This window comes from Poecilia reticulata, chromosome 9, assembly GCF_904066995.2.
Source record: "Poecilia reticulata chromosome 9, P_reticulata-male-v2, whole genome shotgun sequence".
NCBI classification, from domain to species: domain Eukaryota; kingdom Metazoa; phylum Chordata; class Actinopteri; order Cyprinodontiformes; family Poeciliidae; genus Poecilia; species Poecilia reticulata.
Genome location: NC_088838.1, coordinates 26,966,418 through 26,993,433, shown reverse-complemented (window position 1 = coordinate 26,993,433; position 27,016 = coordinate 26,966,418). Strand labels below are relative to the sequence as shown.

The following is a 27,016-nucleotide window of genomic DNA, read 5'->3' as shown; positions in this document are numbered from 1 at the left end:
ACGTGAGCTTACATTGGAATAGAATATAAAGAACAATCATTTTGTCCTAAACACCAACGTAACATGGGAAGCTGTCCAACCTCTATCCTTTAGTTCATGAAAGAACCAATATTCATTTATTTAAACAGAACAAAATAACAGCACACATACTGTCAATGAAACATTGGTATGGGGGATACTGTTTCATTTTACAGGACTTCTGTGAAAAATTTAATTAATTTGAAAATATGCTAGTGATGAACAGCAGAAAATCACAAAATTCTTTCATTCAAGCCACCTACTACAGAGCATTGTGACAATCAGAAAACATGTGAATCTTATAAAATGCTCCCTGTATGTGAAATGTCACAAATTCACATTTTAAGTCAGGCACATTTCCAGTGACTGCCAGTTTTGTCTCCTTTATACTGACCAATAAAGCTGTGAACAAGCAAACCCGTTTCAGTTCATTCATCGATCTCCAACCCATACCAAAAAAAAAAAAAAGGTTTTGAATAAATACATTGTCCCTGTGTAAAAAAATTAAACATTTATTAAAAGAGAAACATTTAAAAAGCTATGACACATGTGATGTTGAAGATAATAGCTAACAAAAAAAAAATGTACATGTACAGAAACGCAGATCGATTTTGATCAAAACCATAGTGCCTTCCAAAAGTCGCACCTTTTAAAGTTTCACATTTGGTCACAATATGACCACATCTTGATTCAGATGCGCTAAATCAAGAGAAAGTACCTTATCGTTCTGAAGTTCAAGAGAATACAGATGGGTTAAGTTAAGGGAGACCATAAACAGGATGGAGCTAAAAACCAAACAATTCTGGAAGGAAATCTTAGGGGCAGCAAAAGAATGGCCCAGTCAAAGCACCAGACCTACATCCATTTGAGATTACGACAAGATTTCCAATGATTCTGACCAAGCTTGGGCTATTTTGTACGTAACTGGCGATAAAGGTGCCGAACTGGTAAAAACGCACAACAAAAGACTTCCAGATGCAGCTCCAACAAAAAGCAGTGCTACAAAGTTTCATCTGAAACATACGGGATATATATACTTGTAAAACATTTTTTTAAACCATGTATCATTTTGTCCACTTTATGCACTACTTTGCATGGATCTTTTACCAAAATCCCAATAAAATACATTTAGGTTTGTGATGATATTGAGACAGACAGAGAGAGAAAAGGTGAATGCTTTTACAACGGGCATAAGAGATGAAGATCAAATGCACAGACAGAGAATTCCCTTAAGGAAAACCTCCATATCAACATTGTAAAACAAAACAGTATGCAGACAGGAAGAAACACTGAACCAACCGAGGTTGGAAAAGATTTCAATGTAACCATATAAAGAAGTGAAAAACAGGCAGTGCTGTGAGGGCATCCAGGATTCCTAATTATCTTGAGTAAACTTTGACATTTCATGCAAGATCCAAACAGAATCCCAAACCTTTGGTTATGTTTAGACGGTTATATCTGAATGCATAATTATAAACACAAGTTCATCTTCCAAAAATATACATTAGTCGTCTTATTAATATGCATATACATTTACACACACTCACACACACATACATCAAGAAAGCGATGCACACCAGACAACAATGATCTGCTGGCATGAAGTGAAGCTTTCTGAGTATTTTTCTGCACACCTTCCCAGGTTTTATTCCTAAAGCTTCTCTGAAGCAGCATCAGGGGTAGAGATGAGAACTGCAGAGAGATGAGATTCTTTAAAGGATGATGAAAATCAAACTGTGAACGCAAACACTTAATGCTGCGCTTAAAGTTTTCATAGCAAGCTTTGCGGGATAAGCCGTCTCACAAGCACTGCTGTGCACATCGCATTACACCCAGAGTTTAATTCGGTTAACATTTATTTAAACAGCTTGACACACTATGAGCAGCAGCATAAAGACAGAATTAAAAGCTTGCCTATCGACCAGTGTACCTCATGGTGTAAAGTCTCCCTGCATTGTACCATCAGCTTATTATGCATTGATGTAATTCCCTATTATTTTAAAAACACTTGTTCCCATTTCTTCTACCCGTAAATCCCAGCGTACCTCCGTTTTCCACCGTCCCTCCCCTCTACCCAAGACAGTTTCACTAAAATTGACGTTTGTAGAGTCTCTCCTCCTCAGTCATGTATGTTTAATAGTTTTGCAGCTCAGGAATGTTCTTGTAGAGGTCCAGTGAGTCAGGGTTGGAGAACGCTCCTCTCTGTGCAACCTCCCGACCAGCAATGATCTGCTTCACAGCAACCTCCACCTTCTTCCCGCTGATGGTGTACTGCCAAGAGGGGGAAACAAAGGCTGTCATTCGAGCGGCAGCTGACTCCTGCTGTCTTTAAGGCGATATGATAGTTTTATACGTATCTGACTGATATTCAAGATCTCTTACAGGAATGTCTTTTGTCTCCAGGAGCAAGGCAGGGATGTGTCGGGCAGACAAAGCTTTTCTGATGGCTCCTTTAATCTTTGTCACCAGCTCCGGATGGAAGGGCTTTCTAGGAGCCATCTTTAAGAACAAAATAACTCTTTCCTCTCCATCTGCATTGTACTGGGGCACACAAAGACTGTCTGACACTTCCTCGAAAGCCTCCACTGCAAGAAAGGAAAGCAAAGAAGAAGACGGAAAAACAAAAATGAGAAGAGCATATGAGAGACAGGAGTTGGGAAGAATTTCATTTTTAGACAATTGTTTTTTTTAGGGGTTTTTTTGCTCCTAAGAACTAAAAGAGGATCTAAGCTAAATTATTATCATAACAATGATTTTGGCTCCGTCCTTAAAACTCACCGATGTTGTAGATCTCTGAGCTCCCAAAGCGAACTCCGTTGGGATTCAGCGTGCCGTCGCTGCAGAACAATCACAGGTTCAATATGTGTGCTATACATACACCACTACCAGAAAGAGCAAAAAAAGTGAAATATGCAAAGCTAAAAGAAAGTTGTTTTTTTCCCTCTAGCTCCTTCCATATATAATTCAAAATAGTTCATTGTTCTAGTTATTTCCACAGCTGTAATGTCTCACACAGTTAGAAATAGATAATTACAGTGTTGATTATTGTTGTCAATTTATGATAAAAAAAACGAATTTATTGAGATAACAAAAACTGTAATTGAAGTTTTTTTTAAAACTTTGTCGTTTGACATTTTTTCTCACTGTTGGTTCCAGGTGAGCACCAATAAACAACAATGAATTTAAAAATAGTACTTAATGTGATGACAGTGGCATTGCACCAAATATCTCCTTCAATATGAATTAGAAATGTTTGCCTTGTATTTGCTTTGAATTGGTTCTATTTAAATTGAATTGAATTGAATACAAACTGCAGTTGGAAAAAACATCAAAACTTGACTTTTTTTTTTCTCTGTAATAACTGATATAATACAAATAAAAACCTCTTCAACTGCATTGCTTAAAACAAGAAATTAAGTAAAACTACAATGATTACAAAAAAAAAAAAACTGGTTTCAATATTTACTATAACTGATCTTCTGTGAGCAAAATGGTGAAACGACTGACCTTCTCCCCAGCATGACGATGCCTCCTGTCTTTGGGTTGATTTTGCAATAATCTCCATGGGCCCACACACCTAAAGCCCAGCGACAATCAAAACCATTACTTTTACTATTACTTACTCTGATTTGTCACATAATAAACTGATTATCTGACATGGGTTTCCTTATTTGAATGTTTATTGTGTGTTTACCAGGAAACGTGGAAAAGTACGCTTTGTGGTATTTGCTGCCGTTCTCATCATTCCAGAAGTGAGTGGGTTGGCAGGGGATCGGCTTCAGGCAGACAAGTTCACCGCTCTCGCCCCAAACTGGCTTACCTGGTGATAACCAACACATTTTTCATCAATCACATCGTATAGCTTTCACCGCAGCAAACGCTAAAGATAATTTCAACCGAGCAGTGATTAATAGTTGTGCACAGCAGCAGGATATGTCAAACACACCGCCTAGAACACTGTGTGATTCTGCACAGCCCTAACCGCCCCGCAGGAAAGGGTTAAAGCCTTAAACACTGACTGAAATAATCCCAGGCTGAACGGCTTCAAATGATCCCTCAGTCCACTTTCCTTTGAGGTGGCAGGAACAGCCTGCAGAAGGGAGCTGGGGAATGATGGGCTAAAATCAATGAAAAAAATATAAAGGACTTTCAAAACTCCCAACAAACTACTACAAGAAAAAAAACAACTTGTTTTTGATGCATTGCCATTACAAATACTGCTTCCCAGTTATTTGTAATGGCATTTCTCCAGGGAAAGTTGATTTCGCACTGCCTTATCTTTTATTAGTTGACACATACTTTCATAACTTATTAATCTATAATGCACACAAGGTTCTCCTCGAATTAAATCTTCTTAAAATGTAGTTTGTTGTTGGGCTTCAAAAGCAAATTAGAAGTTCAAGGGCATCTTATGGGCAATAAATGTGCTGCTTACTATTCATTTTTATCAATATTGCAGCTTTCCTACGATTTAACAGCTGCTAAACTTAGACTGAAGTCTAAAGGAAAGGCATTCATTTACTGGGAGACTCTCCCACACCAAACATCGTCTTACCCTCAGTGCTCCAGGCTTCCACAGCCATGCCGAGGTTTCTTGACTGGATCTCGCCCCGGTACACTGGAACCGTTGGGTTTTGGCCCATGAAACACGAAACTATATCAGTCCCACCTGAGGAGAGATAGAAAGACAAACAGCTGTTAATAAAAATCGCCACAATTTGCATTTTAAGGGGTTTATTTTGCATATCTTCATATGTTTTCTGACTGAATGCAACTGTTTTATTGAGGTTCGGATTTAGGAAAGTCAAACTCTTGACCTTTCTTTATCAAAAGTTTTATATGTTTTCTTAGCCATTATAATATCAACCTATCAGAGTTATTTCAAATCCAGCTCAAGGAGGCATGGAAAGGGTATAAGATGCTAACGGTCTGGAAATAATGAAAAAAAATTGCATAGTTTCACAGGTTTGAAGTGTTTTCAATGCAATTTTTTATCTAATATGTGTACGGTGATCAAATTGCTGTGACTTAAAACAAAAGCAGAGGTTATTCCTAGACCTACAACACGGATTAGTAAACTATTAACAGTGTTAGTGATAACATTATTAATTGGTATTTAGATTTAAATAATTCAATCATACATTTTCTATGTTTCGCTGGCGTTTTCAAGTGTATTCCACAGTAAATTATGCCTTCTGCTCTTCAAAGAGAAACAAAGGTCTAACAAGCTGATGGTAGCTGCTTAATTAGCTGAGCTTTCTGTAAGCCTGCCATCAGCAGCTTTATGGATATGCTGCTTGTAGCTTACAGGCTGCTTTAAAACAGGTTTACCTTTAGTTGCTGTTATTATGGTGTTTTTGGAATTTTTTTTACAAATCATTTTTGCAAGTAAGAAAAAAAAAAAGCTTTCATTCAGCCAGCTGATCAGCAATGTGTAGCAAGAGGTTGCATTGCTGTGTCACTATAAGCCCCAAGCAGGAATGAGAAAAAAACATCTTTCTCTGACATCTCCTCCCAGCAGGAACAGAGTGACAATTCTTTAGCACTTTGGAAACTAACTTTTTTTTTTTTTAGATCTTGGTGTAACTTGACACCAGTGACCGTCCCACGCCAAACATCAAGTTAGATTAGTAATTTCTTTTTTTTTTTTTTTACTTTTGCTCCTGTTTGCTGCTCTGTTTCACACAAGCCCCTGTACCTGAAATGCTCCTCAGTGCTGCAGCTTACAGCAGCATCCCTGCGTCTCCAGAGACCACTGGACCGGGGACATTACTTCAATTTGTCGTAGCATCTGTCTGGAACTGCTACCGCAAACTGGCGGTGTTAGCGCACTGCTCCACCTCCGCTGACCTATTTAGGAGTTCTCCTTTCCTACACCTTCCTAAAACTGTCATGATGACACACACACTCGCATACGTACACGTACCTATTTATCTCTTTCTACCCTCCAATCATCAACTATTCCTGACACGCTCTATTCATCTCCCCTCCCATTGTTCGCTCTCTACCTCCCTGCGTCGCTCCTCTCTGTATCACAGGCTACATCCATCCATCTTGTACCCTCGCTCCCTGCCCTTCTACTGCTCCTCCCTCTCTTTCTCTTCCTCTTTCTATCTGTTCTTTACACTCGGTCTCTGTGTCTGTCTGCCAGGTTCTTTATTGAGCTTTAATTGGCTCCCTGGAGAAAGAGGAAACATTGTCTTCTGATTACACACAAACACACTTATAGTGGGAAGATAGACAATTATCTCATTGTTACTCTCATCTGCATAGGTGGGCACAAACATGCAAGCAAATACACAGAGAAGTATATTTAAAAGCAAAAGTCGCTGTGGCTTTCTTGGGATGCTTTCCATGCCGTTCCTTGCGCAAAGATTGTGTGTATAAACAAGAAGCCAACTTGTCACATTGATCTTATGCTCCAAGCAGCACTCTTCAGTTGGTGTTTTTTTCACTATGAATGTGTGTGTGTGTGGGGGTGTGTGTGTGTGTGTGTGTGCGTGTGCGCGCGTGTGTAGAGGTGTAAAGGCTTTGAACATCCTCTGGGACATTTCAGGGCCAGACAAAGCCGCCAACTGCCACAAACCAGCGTATCAACCACCATATTTAATCTTCGGCTGCATTCATGTGTTTTTTTGTTTTTTTTTAAAGCAGATTGTACAAAGAAAGCATATAGTGAAAGTCACAGATTCAAACAACTTGCAGAAACACGTAGTCCCCGAAGGAGACGGAGTGAAAGGGGAGCAGAGAGGCGACATATGGGCAGTCAGACGGAGGTACATTAGATTCCAGGGAATCCAGCAGTGACGGTGTTAAAGCCGCCTGGTGAGGAGAAAGCCACGTTCACGCTGGCAGGGACTCACGCAAACACCCTGAAATACGCAGCATCTTTGAGAAAATGGTTCATAATGCAAATAAAATCTCCATAAGCTTGAAACAACAGCCTGCAAAGTCTGTATATATATTCTGGAGTCGACACGCAGTGGCACAGGGTGAAATCCACACAGCGGCCCTTCACATATGCCACCAGGCAGTGGTCACAGCGGCACATATGCTGTGATAAGTCCTATCACACATGCGCGCACACACACACACCAACGGGGTTGTTGACCTCGGGGGTCAAGGTTAGGGCGGTTGGCAGCCAAGAGGGCTGCAGCCTGCTGATGCCCTTGGCGACAAGGGGACCAGCTTTTCTGATTCACAAACACATATCAACACGGAGAACAAAAATCTCGCTCTAAAATGATGAATCCACGATATTAATCACCAGCATAACAACCTAGGTTGTGAAAAACTATTAAAAAACTCTGATAAGAGCGGACGTTTAGTCAAGCAGGTCATTTTTCTAAGATAGCTTCAGGTCAAAAGACCTAACAGGCAGTTTAATTTCAGTTTAACCCTCTGTGTTTTAAATGATTGTGCATAATCAGACCTTTTTTTGTAAAACACAATTCATAACACCTTGCAAGTACTTTCTCAAGAAGGTTATCGCATTTTGCTGTTACAATGTCAAACAACAATATACGTGTTTTGGTTTTCATGTGGTAGATCAACAGAAAGTCATAACTAATAGTTAAGTGGAAAGAAAGTGACTGTTTTTACATGAAAATCCTTAAAATGTTGTGTGGATTCAATCTTTTTTTACCCTATTAACTCTAAATATGTACAATTGAAACAAACTGTCTTTAGAAGCTGCTTAATTAGTAACATAAGGTCCATCATTAGTAGTTCACCAACGCATACTGTACTTTTACATTGTTTACCGTGAAAATGGAACAGGAAATTAGAAAAAAAATCCTTGTATAAACATGCTCCTTTCTCAATAATTACAAAATAAATATCATGGTCTATTTGTGAATTGAGTTAGAGTTAGATTTCAAACAAGACTATATAAAAAAAAAAACTTTCAACATCTCTTAAAGCACTTTTCAAATAATCAGGAATAATCAAATACATTTTTTTTTTGCAATTTTAATGCAATTTGAAAAACAAATGACCTCTCTTGAGAGCCAATCCTCAACATGATGTTGGTTTAGCAAGCTTGTGTAATATAACAAATGTGAATGTGAACAGTATGTAAAAAAAGCATGACAAAAGTTGTGAAAAATAACTCCAGTCGTTCTTGTGTACAGTTCTGCTCTTCGCCTTTCAACGTTTCCGTTTAGTGATTGGCACTCGGGTCGACGCCCATGTCCACTCTCTCGCCTTGCATGTCAACGAGAGCTTGTGTGTTCGTCCGGGTGCATGTGAATATGTGCGTACGTAAAGTGTGGGTGTGTATGCCGATGTGCATTCGACGTCAGTCACCCAGCCTCTGCTAAATGTTAAACGTTTCAGGACTCACTGAAATAGACAGATAGCATTCTATTGACCTGTCAAAATCACAAAGGAGGCTGAGAGGGGCTGTGTGTGAGTCTTTCGGTGCATGACTGTGCTGTGACGACGACGAAGTTATATATATATTATCTTGCTGAAATGTTCTTTGTTTGCGCCAGTTCTTTGTGTTAGTGTCACATATGCTTTGTTGCTAATTTTGCATCACAAAAGAATGCTGAGCAGTGCTACAAACCAGATTTTAGTTTTGAAACTGAGTTTATAACCTGAGATCAGTCAGCTTCTTAAAGAAGGCAAAACTACGCCACATTTAATCTGACCATACTCCCTATTTAACAGTTCTTTAGAAGAATGGCACATTTTATTCGGACTACTTGCTTTGCAACTCACTTGAAGGAAAGTGGTGACCGTATCCAACATATCAGCTTGATAAATTCTGATCCTGGAGGTTTCACAAAAGCCCAAATTACTGAACATTAGAAATCTCTCGAGTGGAAGGTTTGAAATTAGTGGATGTTTTAACTCAACTTTTCTACATTTTTCATTTATGCTCAATGTTGGTTCTCATCCAGTGCCTCTGCAACACTTATTGAGACTCCTCACCCAAAGTCTAGCTTCTTATTTTCTGCTCGACAAGGCAGAAAAGGGGGTGAACCGGCAGCCGTCTTTTGTGAGATTTTCACCTGCAATATAACTAAATCTTTGAATATTTGGCTGCAGTTATTAGAACTTGATAACAGTTTCTTCTGTAGACCCTCAGAAGTTAATTTCTAATTTTCTTTCAGAGGCTTACAAATTATTGCCTATTACTCTTGTCAAATTGTATTTCAGTGCATGTTTGTCATATAAATGGCTGTTTAGAGATTCTAAACCAGAAGAATTCGTGAATCTTTTTTGCTCTTCAAGTTCGGCTTTTACTCATTGCAGAAAGATACCCACATCTTTATATGGTAACATACAGCTAGAATATTTATAAACTGTATTTCAGCTATTTCACAGGCTTCAGTATCAGTGCCATCTGTGCCTTTTTGTTTCTCTCTAGATCCTTTCTAGATACTCTCTCCATAAAGAAGGATTTAACTGAGCATGAAAGAATCTGACCGAGAAGTAGAGAGATGAGAAAAAGTAAAGAGGAGATGACTCAAAGACCAACGTTTGTTTCCCTGTTTGTGGGAAACTCAAATCTTCCTCTGTCTAATAGTTTGTTTACCTGAGATGGAGCCCAGCAGCACGGTGCTCTTGATGCAGCGATAGACGTAGTCGTAGCTCTGAGGTTTGAGTGGCGATCCAGTGGACAGGATGGTATGAAGAGACTGGAGGTCGTGTGATTCCGCTGAGAGAGAGAGTGAGGAAGGTTAAATACAAAAGAAAAAACGTAAGAAAACATTTTAACAACTGCTTCCGAAATAGTTGCTCTTTTTTTTGTTAATTTTCAAACAGAATGAACACAGATTAGAACATTGTTTCTGAAATTAATGAAATTTGTCAGGTAATTTTACAGCATGTTAAATTACCTGACAAAAGCTGTGCAAAAGTTTTAAACAACACCTCATTTCTTCTTTTCCCAAAGACCCAAACTTTTGGTAACCTTTTAAAGCGGTGTTAATCAATAGGTGTCCATACTTTCAGAAAGTCTCCTAAAACTTTCTGAATAACCCTTCTCAAGTTTTATACCTGAATTGTACAGTATATTCTTTGCTGCTGTATCTGAAAGCCTCACTAAGGACCCAAGAAATGCATCACCATTCAAATGAGTATATACTGTATGTCAGGTTTCAACTGAGTTATTTGTGAATCTCCTTGGCATAAATCCAATGCAATAATAACTGAAATTTATGTAAGTCCAGGTGAGTTATCTTTGGTGTTTATATGAATTGAATTAAAGTAATATGAACAAATTGTTGCTTGATGAATGCCAAAAAAGGGCTTTAAGATCCATGGGATTATGTTATCAACTTCACATGATCACAGCAGGTGCAGTAAAATGTGTTAGGTACGTATTAATCTTAATTTACAAATTAACCTGGTTGCAGGTTTGTGACATTTCTTCTTTTTCACCTGTTACATCAAACCCCACCTACTGACTAATTTGTGTTTTTGCAAAAAAAAAAGAAAAGGAAATTGAAATACTATTGTTGAGATGACAAAACAACTCCCAACTTCTGCTAACAATTTTCTGAAATAATTCCATGCTTTGTCCTGTGATCACTGCTGTAATTCACTTATCACAGTAGCAGCTGTATCAAAAAAAGCAGATACAGTTGCAGGCGGCAATAATTTCAACCAAATTAGGAATCGGCACACAAAAAAAGTGGGCAAGCACCTGCGAACAGCTGTGGCTCCTGGCACCCCAACATGTTGTGTTATTGCAGTTAGCCACCCTGCTGTGACAGAGCCTACAAGCCCCTATTTACTGAAAAACACATGCACACACACTTTAGGTGTCATCCCCAGGATCTATGCACATGCTCTATATCACCCACAGATGCCCAAACCACATGCCAATAACACCCTGTGAACCGAGAGGCTTCCAGCAACCGACCCTCACCCCATAAGCGCGCACACACACACATACACACACACACACACACATAGACACAGTGGGAACTTCTGCAACCCCCCACCATGCCTCCAGGTGTCCAGTCCAAATGTCAGCTCAGGGAAAAGGGCTTCTCCACTGGGGCAGTCAGTGAAGACGCTTCCTAAATCGAGCCCAGTCGAGTCATGCTTGCACGCTACACACACACACACACACACACACACACACACACACACACACACACACACACACACACACACACACACACACACACACACACACACACACACACACACACACACACACACACACACACACACACACACACACACACACGCGCACACGCGCACACGCTACACACACACACACATTCTTAAACTCACACAGCTAGAAACATCTCCCTTTGCCTCGGTCTCTTACTAATAAGAATCCACACACACACACACACCACACACATACACAATGCCAGCTGGATCATGTGGCTTGGGAAGGGGAAGGCAAAAAAAAAAAAAAGAAAGATGATGTCTTTCAGGACTTTAACACTAAAGTGCAAGACCAGTTCTGTAGCTCACGCTACGTTAACTGGTTCCGTTCGAAAAGATCAGATGCTCCCTGTGTTTTGTCTCAGTTTTCTTCATTAGTCTGAAGTGCGTGGAGACGGTTTATCTACACAAACGACAGAGTCTATTTCATGGATCAAAGAAAAGTCTAATTTATAAACACTATTTTTAACAACAGTTGCTATTTTTGAATACTTATAATCCTGACTAGAAATAAAAAAGAGCCACAGAGATCAGTCACATTCTGAACTCTGAACAGCATTTAAATGAAAGGAGTTGAACTTCCCTGTTTTATTGAGGATTTATAAATATCAACTGCAGATATTAAAATCCCTGCTGAAGTTCAGACAAATATTTTGAAATTGTGTTTTTCCGTTCAGTTAAAAATCTGTGAATGCAGCTCAAGTTTAAACACTGCATCATTAAAACAAAATTCAATTCAATGAGTTTATAATCTTCTAACATTCTTATTCCCTCATATATTTCACAAATATCAAACTTCAGGATGGGTATTAAGATGATGCCCAGTGCTTATTTTTCCAGAACACATAAAGCTTTCCATGGCCTAAGTAGTAAAACTGTAGTCTGATCTGACCACAATACTGTTTTTGCTGTGTTTGTCAGACGCCCTACACACATTAGGTGACTTCTGAAAACAATTTGTTGTGGTGGATTTTATTTATAGGTGTCATACAGGGTTGCATACAAATGAAACAACACATTAGTCACATTAAATTCCAATAAAATACACTGGAGTGAGTAGATGTAATGACAAAGAAAATGCGTACAAGTTCAAGGGAATTCATATTTTTCCAAGCCACTCTTGGTATTTACAGCACTGGAACCGTTTTGGTCGCCAGAAATAAATATAATTAAAATGTTGTCCATTTTTTTTCATAATCATAATCTATTCATATTTCATCCTCTAAGAGTATACGAGTGGGTTTTTCTTAGAAGCTCGTCGTTATATCTATGTTTGTGTTTGCCCTTCAAAGTTAATGCATGTGTGTGTGTGTGTGTGTGTGTGTGTGTGTGTGCGTGTGTGTGTGTGTGTGTGTGTGGGTGCGTGCGTGCGTGTGTGTGTGCGTGCATGCGTGCGTGCTGTGGATGGGTTACTCACAAGGTTTGAGGTTCTTCTCCTGCACCAACGACAGCCACTTAGCCCCAGTGCCAAAGATGGTGATGCTAGAAATGAGAAAAGTGGACACAGACATGAATTTTGGGAACAAAAGAAAGAAAAATGAATAATTCCTCAATAGTTCATTCTAGTGACAGAATATTAGTTTTCTGGGAAAAAACAGATTTGTATCAGAGGTATCAAGAATCTTAGTCACCATTTATAGCCTCCTACAGGTATTGTACTCTAAATTATGAAGCACACATTGCTGGATAAATGAAGAACATTCCAGATGTTTTCCTGGAACTTTCTGCAAGAAAAAAATGTGCACACTCTCCTGTTATGGACCATGCAATAGCATGCCCAAAAAATGTAAAACTCTCATATTATTATTTATTAACACCATTGAAAACTTAAAATAAAAAAATTAATTACGCGAAAAAGAAATGTAATCTATTTAAGAATTTGCACAAATCTCGGTTAAGAATTATTTAATGGTAAAGAAATTGATAAATGAACCATTTTTAAAATAAAAGGAGGCGATGCCAGACCGCTGGAGTGACTGTGACATTGCTGCTTAGCCAGAACCGTGGTATTGCTCCATTTATTGCTTCACTGAATCTGAGCTGAATGTAAATAAAAGCCTAAAAGGGGCACAAGTTACTGAGCAGCCTTTGCCCTTAATCCCATCTGCTCCAATGGAGCTGCTCAGTTGCCTGTTGTACTTGGAAGCTCCCAGTGGAGAAGAATGAGTCACTGTGTAAATGTAAAGCAAGGTGATGCAGAAACGCAGCCCGTGTGCTCAGTTAAGCCTCGATAAAAAATGAGGAAAGGGGTGACTGGGAATTGACTTTCACCTGAACAAACACAAAAAGACTTGCAGAGTATTGGCCAGACAAGGAGGACAAAATGTCTCAATTTTAGATGCTCCGCTAGGAAAAGTATCGACAAAATGTTTGCACTTAACAATCGTGAAATTGAATGATTTCAGAAGTTTCCTTCTTGGTGAGTGGAAGTCACCCTGGCAGCTGACAACAGTTGCACAACATGTGTGGAAGGCATGAAGGGGCGAAGCGTCACTTTTTATTGCAGGCGGTTTTAATTTTGGAACCAAACAAAAGGGCCTTTTAATGTCTGTGAATGGGAATATCTGCATTCTCGTCCTTTCAAGTTATTTTTGTTGACGTCTTAATCAATCAACTTGCCTCTTATCATTGTAATAGACAATTTGTCCACTCAAAAACAAACCCAACATCTATCTGTATGTGGAAGACACAATCCTTTGGTGCTTTATTGATCAAATGGCCAAGAATCAGTTTGTGATGAAAGCTGTTATTTGTTCCACTTGTGGTTAATAGATGTGGCAGATGGGGTGAATGACCGGAGCGAGGGTGAGATGGGGTGAAGTGGTAAAGGTCCCAAGAAGAATTGGGTGGTATTGGGTGGAATGAAGCCACGTGTCTGATGCATTTACTCCTTGGTCATGTTGATTCTGATTAACTTCTCTATTGACTACAGCCACAGGATGCCATTTTAAGCAATAAGGTTCTGAAAAACTGAGAATTTGGAGACATTTTGCCAATTTTCTAAAATGCTGTATCCATGAAAGTTGGTAAATTTGAATAGTATTAACCCTTTTGATTTTTGTTTTTTTTTTTTCTTTCAAGAGAACAGAAAGTTGCATGGTTAGGTTTCTGTTTGCTGTAAGCGGTTATCTGAATTAATTCCACTTTATTACAGTTTTAAGGCATCAGAGTTCAATAAAGCATAATGTACTCTCCGGTCAGAAGTTATACACATTCAAAAGGACAAAGGCCAACAATTACCAGCTTTCACTGATGTATTTTAACCAGTTTTGGGGTGGAGAGATTTTAAAAGAATGTATGTTGTATAAATAAGAACTGGGTGAACAAACTTCAGTTTACCGAGTATTAATTATACGTACTGGTCAAAATTTAACCATACACCCCAAATATACACATACCGGTACCTATTTTCGGATTAAACTTTATGAATTTAATCCAATTAATAACGCATGATCCCTTAAGAACAGTTAATACCTGATCTCCACATTTGGCTGCAGCCATCTGACTCCACAGATGACACTCCTCCCCAAAATCTGTTTGTCATCTGCACACAAAGTCCCTCTCTCTTTCATCCATCATCCCTGACCCCCTATCTGCATCTGGATTTGTTCGTTGCTTGCTGCCATGGAAACAGCCCCGCCGCTCTGATTGGAGGCAGGTGGCCAGGTGCGGCTGCTAATTGGGTGTTTAAGATGGAGGGAGGAGGAGAAGCTGCGAGTCTTTGCCTCTGGGGGTTGTGTGACAGCATGACCTGACGTGTGCGTTTCAAGGGGGACGTGTAACTGGAAGCTGCTAAATCAATAAGAGATGCTCAAAAGCAATCAGACACAAAAACACCTCAGAGCAATTATTGCATTATGCGTCCCCGCTCCACGTCGTGATGCAGCAGCTGAAGCTCCACTTTTCATTGCGTCTATTCTAAACTACCTTTCCATTTGTTCTCTGGCAAGTAAGTCACTGGGGTGTAAATAAGAGCCTTTGCTCTCTTCACAGGTGTCCCGGACAAAAAGGAACCATGCAAAACTGCTGCTTGAAGGAATACAGTTTTAAGATTAGCAAATATTTAAGCGGTTCTGAAAGCTAGGAATAGTGGATCTTTTTGTAATTTTAACACAAACTAATACTAATTTTGTGGCAAACAGGCCAGTTATAGCAATTGTAGTGTCCTATTTTTGTTTTAAGAAATTAAACATTTCATTTAGATACTGCATTTTTTTTTTTCATTTTTATTCCCAGTGTGGGTATGACACAATAACTTCAACTTTATTCTTTGTTCTAAAGAAGAACAATTGACATTTTACACTGTCAATAACTGAACAATGAATAAACTGTCGCTTAAGTCTTGTTAAAAATAATCTTCTGCCACATCAGGATTTGACACAAATGGACAAGAGATTGAAGAGACAAGAAGATCCTCTGAGAACACAGGAGCTTCAGGAGTCACACTCACACACAGAACCTGTCAGAAATTAAATGCTGTAACCTTTTCTTTGCTACATGCAGGAATACATTCAATTCTGTTTCCACTTTGGTCCGGCGGGATAGTTTCACTAAAATCTTTCCTATGTACACCTTGCTCATGGGAAGTTGTCAGTGCATTCAGATGTTCTGTGCTTCACACTGCATCAAGAGATTGCAGTCTCTGTCAGAGCATGGAGTGCCCTTCAAAATTACTGGCATCCCAGGACGAGGTGTGTAAAACACCCTTAAAAGTACTTTTTCATTGTAGTATTCCTAAAACTGTGAAAGACAGGAAACATGCCATTCAAGTAATGTTTTTTTTATCTTCTGGACGGCAAAGAAATCTCCAAACTCACTGTTAGAAAATTACAGCACAAAGTGGTGCTGAGGTCTAGTGGACTTTTCTGTCCTACTAGCACAAATGGAAACATGTAAATATGTTAATTATTAACTTTTGATGAGACCAAAGTTGCAACAGATACTCAATAACAAATTATTAAATGTTTAAGGTGGCTTATGGTTGTTTTATAATGTCTCCTGGGATTTTAACTGAAACTAAGAGCTTTTTTCCAACAAGTACTCCAGGTGGGGTGAAGAGACAGAGGCTCATGATGCCGTGAGCCTGCATGACATTGTAATCACTTTGAAATGTCTCAAACATTCAAAATAAAAACAAGATGAACTCTTATAAAGAAATTATGGACTGTCACCGAATCTTTCAGCAGGATAATGATCAACACAGAAATCTCTGTAAAAATCTTTTATGGCTGCAAATAACTGTGGATGTTGCTGTAGTTTTGACAGTGGCACAGGTGGAAAAAATAATAACTTAATTTGGTTTCTTAATTTAAAAAGTAAAATTACTTCAACCAGAAGTTTGTAAAAAAAAATAAAAAATCTACGAGAAAAAACTGGAGATTATCAGCAATTTATTTGAAGATGACAGAACTTGATTAACCTGAACTTTGTGGCGTTCCTTGGTTAGCCTCTTTAGAGCTTCATTTCATGGAGTGATCAAAAATATCAGCCTTTCACTATGATTATTTTTTGTAACATTCTGACTCAATACTGCATGAACCATTATCAGTTTTTGCTTCAAAAAAATATTTCAAAAGGTCAATAGCTCAAAAAACTGAGGCATAGGAGCAATTAAATTATTAGCATCACACAAATGACTAACAAAATTCAAGGTGAGAGGCAAAGCCTAACAGTAGGTTTTACGTTTTCCAGGTCTCTGACAGTTTCAGCTCCAATTAAAAAGTCCGACGTCAGTTCAGAAGGAAAAACTGTAAAAATTTATGGCAGTCTTCCCAGAGGGTTTTATTTTCCCCCCACTGCCTTCAGGTTCTAAAGAATATGTCTAAGGTAGCAATATCAGCATCTAATTGGTTCAGGTTTCTCACAATTTAAGGTATTATCCATCTTTCTGTCATACGAGTCGTTTTTTATTAAGCACTTCTGTATAGGCACTTTTGCTTAGTATATTCCAATCCTGTTCATTCAAGTTTCCCCATTAAAAAAAATTGAATGACATCATATGGTAAATGCTCAACTCAACAGGAACATTTAAACAGACATCAGTAACTTTGGAATCTACTAATAGTTCCTGTCAAAGATTTTTGCAAGAGGAGCGTTTCTTTGCAGTTTTGAAACTTCCAGGGTGTCAAAATGTCCTTTCTATTATTCCCCTCCTTGCTGAAGGCAATGTGTCATCTGTAAAGATGTTTCACACAGGTATCACTGCGTTTAAGTCTCACTTTTGCTGACCGTGGTACTTTTGTGTAACATCTGCCTGACAGAGTGTGGACAGTAATGCACAGTCACAGTCACAGTCATGGACTAAAATGACAAAATTCTGAACTGATATATTTGCTGAAGGACAAACCAAGTGCAGAAAGGAGTTGAGGGCTGACAAGGCTTTTTGTGGACTTCATAATATTGGGTTGTTGTTTTTATATTCAATTATTACCATCTCTAAACAACTTTATTCTTAAGTATTGAATCTTTGGTTTTTCTTTAGTCAAAGGAGCTGTTTGTTTTTTTTTATTGTAGAATGAATTGAAAACCTTTTCAACAATTAGGCTATTTTATTGGTTTTTAAATTGCACAAAAAAAATCAATTCGTCACATTCCAACCAAATGTCATTGTATGTTATCGAGATATTAAATGATAAGTGGTGCACAATTGTAAAGTGGAAGGGAAAAAATAACACCCCTTCTTTAAATGCCCCAAAACCCGTAAACTGAACACCTTCAGCTGTAACTAAATTACTAAAGTGAGTCCACCTGTATGTGATTCAGTCTTAGAATAAATACAGTTGGTCCATTATGGCCTGCTACTTGTTAGAAAATACAAGTCAATGGTATATTAACCCTCACAATATCTTTAACGAACCATTCTCATAGTTAAACATGGTGATGGGTGGGATTTGAGAATCTAAGTTTGCTTTGGCTGAAAATTGCAATGTTGATACTAATTATGATTTTCTGATTATTTTTATTTCTTATCAATATCACAATTTCCCACTCCTCTCTCTGATATTTGGTATCTCAGCTACTCAAAAGCAACATCAGCTGTCGGCATAAAGAGCATCCGGAATCCGTCAAACAGGCCAAAATGCACCACAGCTGAAATATATGACCTACCAAATACTGAATCCAAGCTTTTATTTGCAACTGGAACATTGCACACACAACCAAAACATACAACCAGAGCAAAACAGAAGGACTTAACCAAAAGCATATTCGCGTTATAGAATGACCCAGTCAAAGTCTAGATCTAAATTAAATTGAGAATCTGTAAAAAGAAAATTATGTTTATGAATGCTACCAATCCAATCTGAATAAGCTTGAGACAAGAAGAAAACATGAATTGTAATGTTACTTTGTAATTACGTACTGATTTGTGTTGGAGTTTGACATAAAACTGTAATAAAATACATTGATGTTTACAATGTGATAAAATGAGAAAAAGTTATAGCGGTATGAACAATTCTGCGAGGCGCTATATTTAGGCAGTTAGATAACTGTGTCCCTGAGCAGCTTGAAGGAACAGGATACAACAATCAGGCTGACAATTTCACTAAATAAAAAAAACAAGAAGTTATCTTAAAAACTGCTCAGGGGCTTCATTTCACAAAGACAATTAAGAACACAACTGCTAAAAGTACTGGCACATTGTATTTTGGCAGCAATCATCAAACTCCTTTACGACTTACATAAACCTTTCTAAAGTTTTAATTGGAAATGCTCAGAATTTACTCTGACAAAGCACACAATCTTAAAGTGAAGGAAAAAATATGTTCATACTATTTGTCTTTTACAAATTAAACCCATCACAGCTCACACATCTACACACTTTAATACTTTTGCCCTTACAGATCGACCAATAGGGTTTATAAAGTAGTGTTTATGGTATTGAAAGTGGGAACGGGAACAGCAAAAAGACATTTAGCCAAGACAAGATCTGTTGTAAATATTGTGTGTGTTTTATTAAGGAAGGTGGTGTGTGAGAATATTTCTTTAGGGATGGAAAGAAAGACGGCTTGTAAAGAAACTGCAGTTATTACAAATGTTTTTTATACTGATCAGCAGAAGCTTTGGCAACCAAACTTACAGCCACATCTATTTTAAAAGTGGATCAAATCCATAATACACAAAGCTGAGCTCACTTAACTGAAGCATAGACATGATTTGGTTATTATGGTGTAGTCCCGATATTTTAACAGCTTTAGGACTCTTTAATGACAGAGTAGGAAGAGCGCAGATGACTGGGGTTATCTGCAGCTATATGAAGCATGAAGTAAAGCAGCTCTGCTCTCCCACACCTGTTGCTGTGCAGTGATGCTCAGCTGTCTGAATAACGATCTTTTAACAAGACACAAATTTGACTATTTTTCAGTTGTGAACAGTCGCGGTGTGAAAGCAGAGTGAGCAGAGCATTTTTCCAACTCTACTTTTCCAAAGTAGAGTTGAAGAAATGTGATTTGCATGTCTGTTAAGCAACAGACTGCAGGCTAGCTTTCTGAGAAGATTTACTAACTAAAAAGCTAATATTTGCTTGTATTGTATCACTATGGAAGACTAGAGTAGCAAAAGAGGGAAAAGATTCTGCACAGAATAAAAAGCACTACTAAATTCAGAAGCTATTTTGTCTGCTTTTGATGTTGTCTATATTTGAAAAATCAAACTAATGATGCCTAAACTTTAGCTGTCCTGTCCCTTACATTTCATTTTCAATACCATCTTTCCTCCTTTAACCTTGTCCAATAAATGCTGCGTCAGTAAATGGAAAACAAAAGCTTACTAAGTAATTTTGATCTGCCATCTAAAAACCCATTAAACCCTGAACAAATCTTTATTCATGGCCACCCTTCTGCATGTACAAGTTCTCAATTAGATAAGCAGTTGATTGATTCTGTGGTTTTAAAAAAAATGCTCTCTCCATTTGTATATCCACCTTATCCTGAATCTCATGAATCAATAAACAGGCATATTAATGTTTCAGACACTCTTTTCTTAAACTTCACTTTCAACTTTTAGACATTACAGCGTTTTTAAAATGGAGAAAACAAGTTAATCACATTTATACCATCAAACAAAATCGGTATTACATTGACTGTGTTGAATTTTCTCTTAAATTACAGTAAAATTGTAATTTTGAATCTGTTTGAAGACTCCAAGACTCTAACTAAAAAATAAAATCTAGCTTAAACGAACAATAACAGATTGTTATAGGACTATCTGATCAATTTGGGTAATAAGGACTTTTATTTGTCTCAGCGCTTCAACACACATCTGTCTTTCTTTAATGCCATGGTCTCTTCTCTTTCCCATTTTGAAGAATGGCTAACGGAGAGAAATGGATCTGTGCGAGTTGAAATAAGTATATCACAAGGAAACAGGAAGTCCAGGATATAAGATGCATTGACACTCCAGCTTTAAAATATAAAGAATAATTTAAATTTTAAACTTTTTCATTTTTATTTATTTTTACAGTAATGTCAATTTCAGTGTACTGATAATTTTGACACAGTGGAGTTTATTCCCCCACTCTGAAATAATGCACATAAATTAGAGGTTGTTTTTTTTCTTTTCTTCAACTATTTCTATTTGTAAGAATACACGGTGAGATTATTTTAAACCTGTTCATGTATATTTACCAGGGATGGTAATAACTGTGGAGGATTGTTCTGTAGCAGGAATGAAAAATAACTTTTCTTTTCCTCATTTGAAACCCATTTGCTTAATATTTTCACCAATGACATTCCCAAACCTTGTAGGGCACTGAAAACATTCAAATTACAATTTCAAAAGGAAACTTTATTTCTTTTCAATGTCAAACTCCTCTGTGTCCCTAAATGAAAAGGCCGCCCATTTGGAGAAAATCTGTAATAAAAAGAAAACTCTGATCACTCCTAGGATGATTTCCTTCCCAGAAACAACACAACGTTCCTGTCACCTTGTTTTTCCTGCAGTCACTCTTTCCGGTTTGTGTGTTTTTTGTGCATGTGTGCGTTGCTAACTCACCCCAGCTTGTCCGTCAGGTCCCACAGCACATTGGCTGTTGGCATTAGCGGTGAACCATCGTATAAAACCACCGAGGCCCCCACTGCCAGAGCAGACACCAGCCAGTTCCACATCATCCAGCCGGTCTAAGAAAACACACATAGACACAGATCCATCCACACTGATAAGTTATCTGAAATAAACACTCCTTTTGTCATCAACATGGATAAATGGACGACTCCCGCAGACAGCGATTCGCATGATTGCGTTTCTCATTTGGCAGCGTGCTGCGGTGCAGCTTTGGCGGCGCTCTCCGTTGGTACTAATAATGCGAATATTGATTCCACTTTGTGGAAAAAGCATCTGCAGGGCTAAAACAGCGGCTTTAACAATACCAAGTAGTGGCGACGCTTTTGGTCAGGCAGTTGATCTCTCTGTTGAAAGTAGACTAATCGTCAACCTCAAGCAGAAATCAAAGTTTTGCGGTGATTTGGGGCTAGTAGACAAAATGAATTCTTCACAGCCAAAGTATGGAGACTAAATAATAGAGTTAACTGCTTCTAAAACTCAATAAAACAGAAGTTTATCATATGAAAACTTGTCTTTTGAAAGGGGAGGATGAAAAGTTTTCATATTTTAAACTTGTACATTTTATGGGCTGTGGGCCACAGACTGAGATGAGAAACCAAACAATTCTCCGCAAAAAATCCAAATATTATGCTTTTAATTTGAAGAAAACTTTTTCCTTTTTTAAAGTTGACATTTTTTGTTTTATGGTTTTGTTGAGGGGCACCAGATTGATCCAGATTACAGAGTTTTAACAAGACATGGACTGATGCATTTCCATACAGAAGATAAAGTTGAGTGCTCAGTTTGTGGAAAACATAGGCAGCTTTGTTCTCAGGAATTACAACTTGAATTTAACTGACCCAAATAAAACATAGCAATCATAAAATCTAAAGCTTGACATTTTTTCATCAACGTGCTTTCATCAGTTTTGTCCAGGTTTGCTTATTTGGCCAGTAATGTCAAGTTCAAATGCCATATACAACAAACATACACAAAGTTTCAACAGTTTCAGAGGAACTTGTGAAATGTGACTGCTGTATTATTACTTTCTCTATTTTTTTTTTTTTGCGGTTTCACATCTGCTGCCTTTTCCTCATCTTCTTTTCAGAGTCCTACTCTAATATTGGAAGCAAAAACCTCCACTTACATCCCATGAATTGTTGGACAGATTTGTCAGACTTCTCTGGCATGATTCTGCTGCAGAAATAAATCATAAAGTCTAGCATCTGGCGTCATGACGTGACATGAAGGAATTAAGATTTTATATCAAGATTGCTCAGGACGATTTTTAATCACAAAGTGTGTGCCAGGCCTAAAGTATAGCTCGATTTCTTCATTTTTTTTTTGAAGAGAGTTAATGATTTCCTGAAGATGTATTCTCAGTTCCCCTGTCTGCTGAACACTACAGGGAAGTTCCTTCTGTTCAAAAGGAGGAAGAGACGACTGGCTACTTTCTCAACAGCGTGCCATCGCTGACGGCACACATCAGTATTCAAAGGGGTGAACAAGTTGAAAACAAGTTCATAAACTTACTTACAAATTACTTTCAGTAATTATCCAGTTATTCATACTGATACCAGTTTGTGTGCATCCTGTTTTCATTCTGGGTTCGTTCACATTGTCTGTGTGCTGATTACTTTAGATGATAGAATTTAAAGCCAAACCATTGATGCAATGGTACTTATGAACAGATTATTAAGGTGATAAAGTTATGCGGTTTTTTTTGTGTGTTTTTTTACACAGTGGCTGTGATTTAAACGTTCATATTGGAGGAAATGAAAGTATAGCTTTAGCACTCGATTAGGCTTAGATATCAAATTATTTTTCTAGACATAGCTGGACGTTATCAGTTGGGGGTTCTCTAAGCAATTTGTAATAACTCAGTTTGTTGTATCTGACGTATAAAGAAAGGAAAATAAATGTGTGACATCACAAGATCAATACATGAATCTTTGCTCAACAACTAAATTTGATTAAAAAAAGACAACGAGGCTCCAATTAGCAACAATCCCAAGAAAGGAGATTCTAGCTGTTGTTAGGCTTCATGTGCACATCAGTTCTGAATAAGAAAAGTGTGGAAATGATTGTCTGGGCCGGCAGCATGAACCCTCCGCACAGATCTGCTCCAGTGAAACGGGAGTGAAGTGTGTTGAGAAATTCATAAGATGTCACAAACTTTTGAAGCCTTCAGAAACAAAAATAGTTTTATAGTGCAGAAAATCTTCAAGTTGGCTTTAAAATGTTGGGCGATTTTAAGTGTAGTAATTTCGATACAACTTACAGTAGTGTAGTAGATGATGACGTCACTGGAGGTCAGGTTGCCGTGGAGAATGTGTTCTTTCAGGTGCTGGATGAGAGTGCCCTGAGGAGACGAGGAAAATGAGTTAGTTTGCTGAAGAACATCGTGTTTTCTTTGATCATGAGTTACCATTACCGATTTATCTATAAGACGCTTTTAAAACAACAAGGTTAGCTTTACTGTAGGGAAAGAGAAAAAGATGCAGAGACGGAGATCAGAAATTTTATGGCTTTACAAACAGAACAGAAGATTAAAACAAAGAACAAATAAAGTTGGATCAAATAACAGAGCTCCATTTTTGTTAAACACAAGAGACTTTGATCTACATACTGAATATACGGAACCCTACAATATTATTGGGACCCCCTGCAAAGATGTGTACAGCTTTAGCACAAAAGTGAGATTTTAAGGGTTTTAAACCTCCTTTACCATCATTCTGCAAAGTGGTGGCAAAAAATAAATAAAACAAGTTGTTGTTGGGGCTGCAAGGCAGCGCAGTTGGTAGAACTGTAGCCTTGCAGCCAAAGCTCCCGGTTTGAATCCAAGCTGGGGTCTTTCTGAATGGAGTTTCCATATTCTCCCTATGCATGCTTGGGTTCTCTCTGGGTACTCCGGCTTCTCCCCATAGTCCATCCCCATAGCTTGACTGTTAAGAACATTTTCTCTCTAATCTGTGTGCCTGTATAATTAATGTATTGTAGGCTTTTCACACATCTTTACCAGGCGTGTCACTACTTATTATGGGTGCTGCTTTTTCTGACAGTTTTTAATTAAATCTGTTAAAAACCATTTTAAAAAAATAAAGATTTCCAGTAAAATTTGTAAATAATATTTTCCCTGTGTATGCCGTTTGTCCAAATAGCACAAACCACAAAGTCAGTGCTTGTAGCCTCAGCCTACAGTCTATCTATGCTTTGTTTAACAAACCAAACTATTTGTGGAAAGGTTCGGGTCTCAGACTCTTCACAGCTGGTTAGGTCATTATTGCTGGAGGAGAGTGTAAACTGTTGTGAGCAATTGTGCATTTTGGGTCTACAGTTCACCCTTTTTTAACAGGTGCTTCACCTACATGTATGTGAGTGTGTGTCCGACTTTGCACAGAAACTTTGGCGAGGTTCAGCTGCCATCCCCGCCGTTTGGTCTGTGCCATTTTGCCACTGACAGGATGTTAACAGAGCCGTAACAAAGCAGAAAGCAGAACAGTACCACGGCTAATTGGCTGAGGCAGTGAGGACTGCTATTGTCACAATACGACACGTTTCCGGCAGCACATTACGGTCCAATTATCGTCCGGATGCAAAGAGGGAGGAAGCACAAAAGAAAGAGATGGGAGATGGGGACAAAGGGAGGAAAAAATGCTAGCGGAGAGAGAAGGGAAAATGTGTGGATAGGGAGGGAGAAAAATATCGAAAAAGTGAAGAGGTTTAGATAAAAAACAAAACAAAAAAAAGAAACAATGGCAAAGTTGGAAAGACTGAAACAAGAAAGATTGTTTTAATGCCTGAGCAGGAGTACTTTAATTAAGTATGAACAGTGTTATTTTTATGTACTACTGTCATTTTAAAATCTCATTTATCTGCCTCTTACAGGGAAAATTGTCATTCAACCATTCAACACTTGCAGAACAAAGAACAATTGCTGCGCTCATGGGGCTCTGCTGCCATCTTGTGGCGATAGAAAGTATGATAGAAAATTGTTTTGTCAATCACAGTTGCTCTGTGGGTTTAAAGTGTTATCAGTCAGCAAATCACAAAAGTTTGGAGAGCTTAACGTCCATCAGTTGCTTAGAAAAAACGGTGTATATAGAAGCAGAAACCTACTGAAGTAAACACTAATTAACTAAATAAAATATTATTTAGCATCCAAAAACACAACCCTAACGTGTCAGTTGTGTGTTGTGTGAAGTCAGTGTAGATACATTGACTTTAAAAAGAATGAATGAAAGTAAAAATTTGCAGTGCTGTGAGCAAATATGTGCCCACTTTTGGATTTCTTACACTTTGTGTACAACACGTTTCACCCATCTATCCACCCATGCTGGAGATTGGCAGCAAAGATTGCTACCAATCTCCAGCAATCACTGGACGAGAGGCAGGTACACCCTTGACAGGTCTGCAGTCCATCACAAGACAGAGATGTTTCACTTAAAATTAACTATTAAATCAGACAAAAGAAAAAAAAAACTGTCAACGCTGATGCGCTTTACACTAAGAGTCAGAGCAGACTCCAGGGGTCTTTTGAGTGCAGAGGACACTAATAAAGACCTTTTTTTTTTGACTCTGCGGAGGCATCGGCAGTCTTCTACAGAGCAGTCTGTGAGGACAGTAGCTTATCTACAGCTGAGAGGATTAGATAAGCTCATCAGGAAGGCCAGCTTTGTGCTAGGATGCCTCCTGGATCCTGCACCAGTGGAGGGAGTCAGAGCAACTGAAATAACATCAGTGCAGGACAAAGTTCACTGCTATGGATGAAGCTGTTGCTGAACAGGAGACGTCCTTCAGTAACAGACTGCTGCCTCCCAGCAGCTGGAAGACTTTTCAACCATCACTGCTCCCAAGAAACTCAAACTCACCACATGTTTACATTCCTGCTGTTATTTGCATAGTACTTGTTTAAAATTTCTTAATTGTCTGTTGCCGCTTCCTATACTTTTTAAAGAACTCTACGTAGTTGCACATTTCATTGTATTTGAACATGCTATTTTTAATACCGGTCCAGTATAATTTCTCCAATATTGTACATTTTCTCTACAGTTTTTTATTCTGCTGATACACATCAATTTTCCCCATCGTGGTAAAATAAAGAATATTTCTATTTTATAATTTTCTATCTAGGCTGCGTCAGAATTTTCAGGGGGAAAAAAATACTATTTGCAAAGAGTCTTTTATATTATCATGAAGCAACTTGGATCCACTCTTGCTCATGCTTTTCTTAAGAGTTTTAATTAATAAAAGCATGAATTGTGTGTTTAAGGTCATACCAAGGCATCTCTATCAAATTTCCATACAGACTTTTAAAAGAGTTAACATTTGTACATCTTTAAGAGTGACAGATGTCAAAAATGTTTTTTTCTCATCTGTTCTTGAATTTCTTTAGACTGGGGAATGATGTTTGATGACCAAGTCATTTAAATTTTACTAAAAAACAAAAGAAGAAAAAGTAAGAGGGAAAAAGCTCTAAAGTAAAAACACAACATTCAAAACTTTTAGGAACATCTCTGAAAACAAGTGTCTTGTTTTGCCATTTAAGAGCCTCACTGGCCTCAGGAGAAACCCAAAATGAGGCACCATGGACATCTTTCTGCCAATTTACCATTTCCACAGGAGGTCACTTGTCTTCTGCATTACTACTGGCACAGGCAGCCTTTTTTTCCCCCATCTTTCAATGCTGGTTTGTTTTGCAAGATTAACTCTGACATTTGAAAAACCATAACAATTACATGTGGTAGTGGGTTAAGCGCTGCACCGCCATGACAATAGTTAATTGTTCCCAGTCAGCGGTCGGCCATAGTTAGTCAAATTAAGG

At 38.2% G+C, this 27,016-nt stretch overlaps 1 protein-coding gene across 1 annotated transcript in view; it reads right to left on the bottom strand.

The window, feature by feature from the left end:
• Positions 1 to 514: 514 nt before the first annotated feature.
• aacs (acetoacetyl-CoA synthetase) overlaps positions 515 to 27,016 on the bottom strand; it is a 37,782-nt gene continuing 11,280 nt past the window's right edge. The window contains exons 9-18 of the mRNA XM_008418035.3: positions 23,474 to 23,554; positions 21,145 to 21,269; positions 12,572 to 12,636; positions 9,563 to 9,685; positions 4,574 to 4,687; positions 3,713 to 3,838; positions 3,526 to 3,595; positions 2,797 to 2,855; positions 2,401 to 2,603; positions 515 to 2,289 (exon numbers count right to left, since the gene is read on the bottom strand). Coding sequence (XP_008416257.1) covers positions 2,152 to 2,289; positions 2,401 to 2,603; positions 2,797 to 2,855; positions 3,526 to 3,595; positions 3,713 to 3,838; positions 4,574 to 4,687; positions 9,563 to 9,685; positions 12,572 to 12,636; positions 21,145 to 21,269; positions 23,474 to 23,554 — 1,104 coding nt within the window. The 3' untranslated portion in view covers positions 515 to 2,151. The remainder of the gene's footprint in view (positions 2,290 to 2,400; positions 2,604 to 2,796; positions 2,856 to 3,525; positions 3,596 to 3,712; positions 3,839 to 4,573; positions 4,688 to 9,562; positions 9,686 to 12,571; positions 12,637 to 21,144; positions 21,270 to 23,473; positions 23,555 to 27,016) is intronic.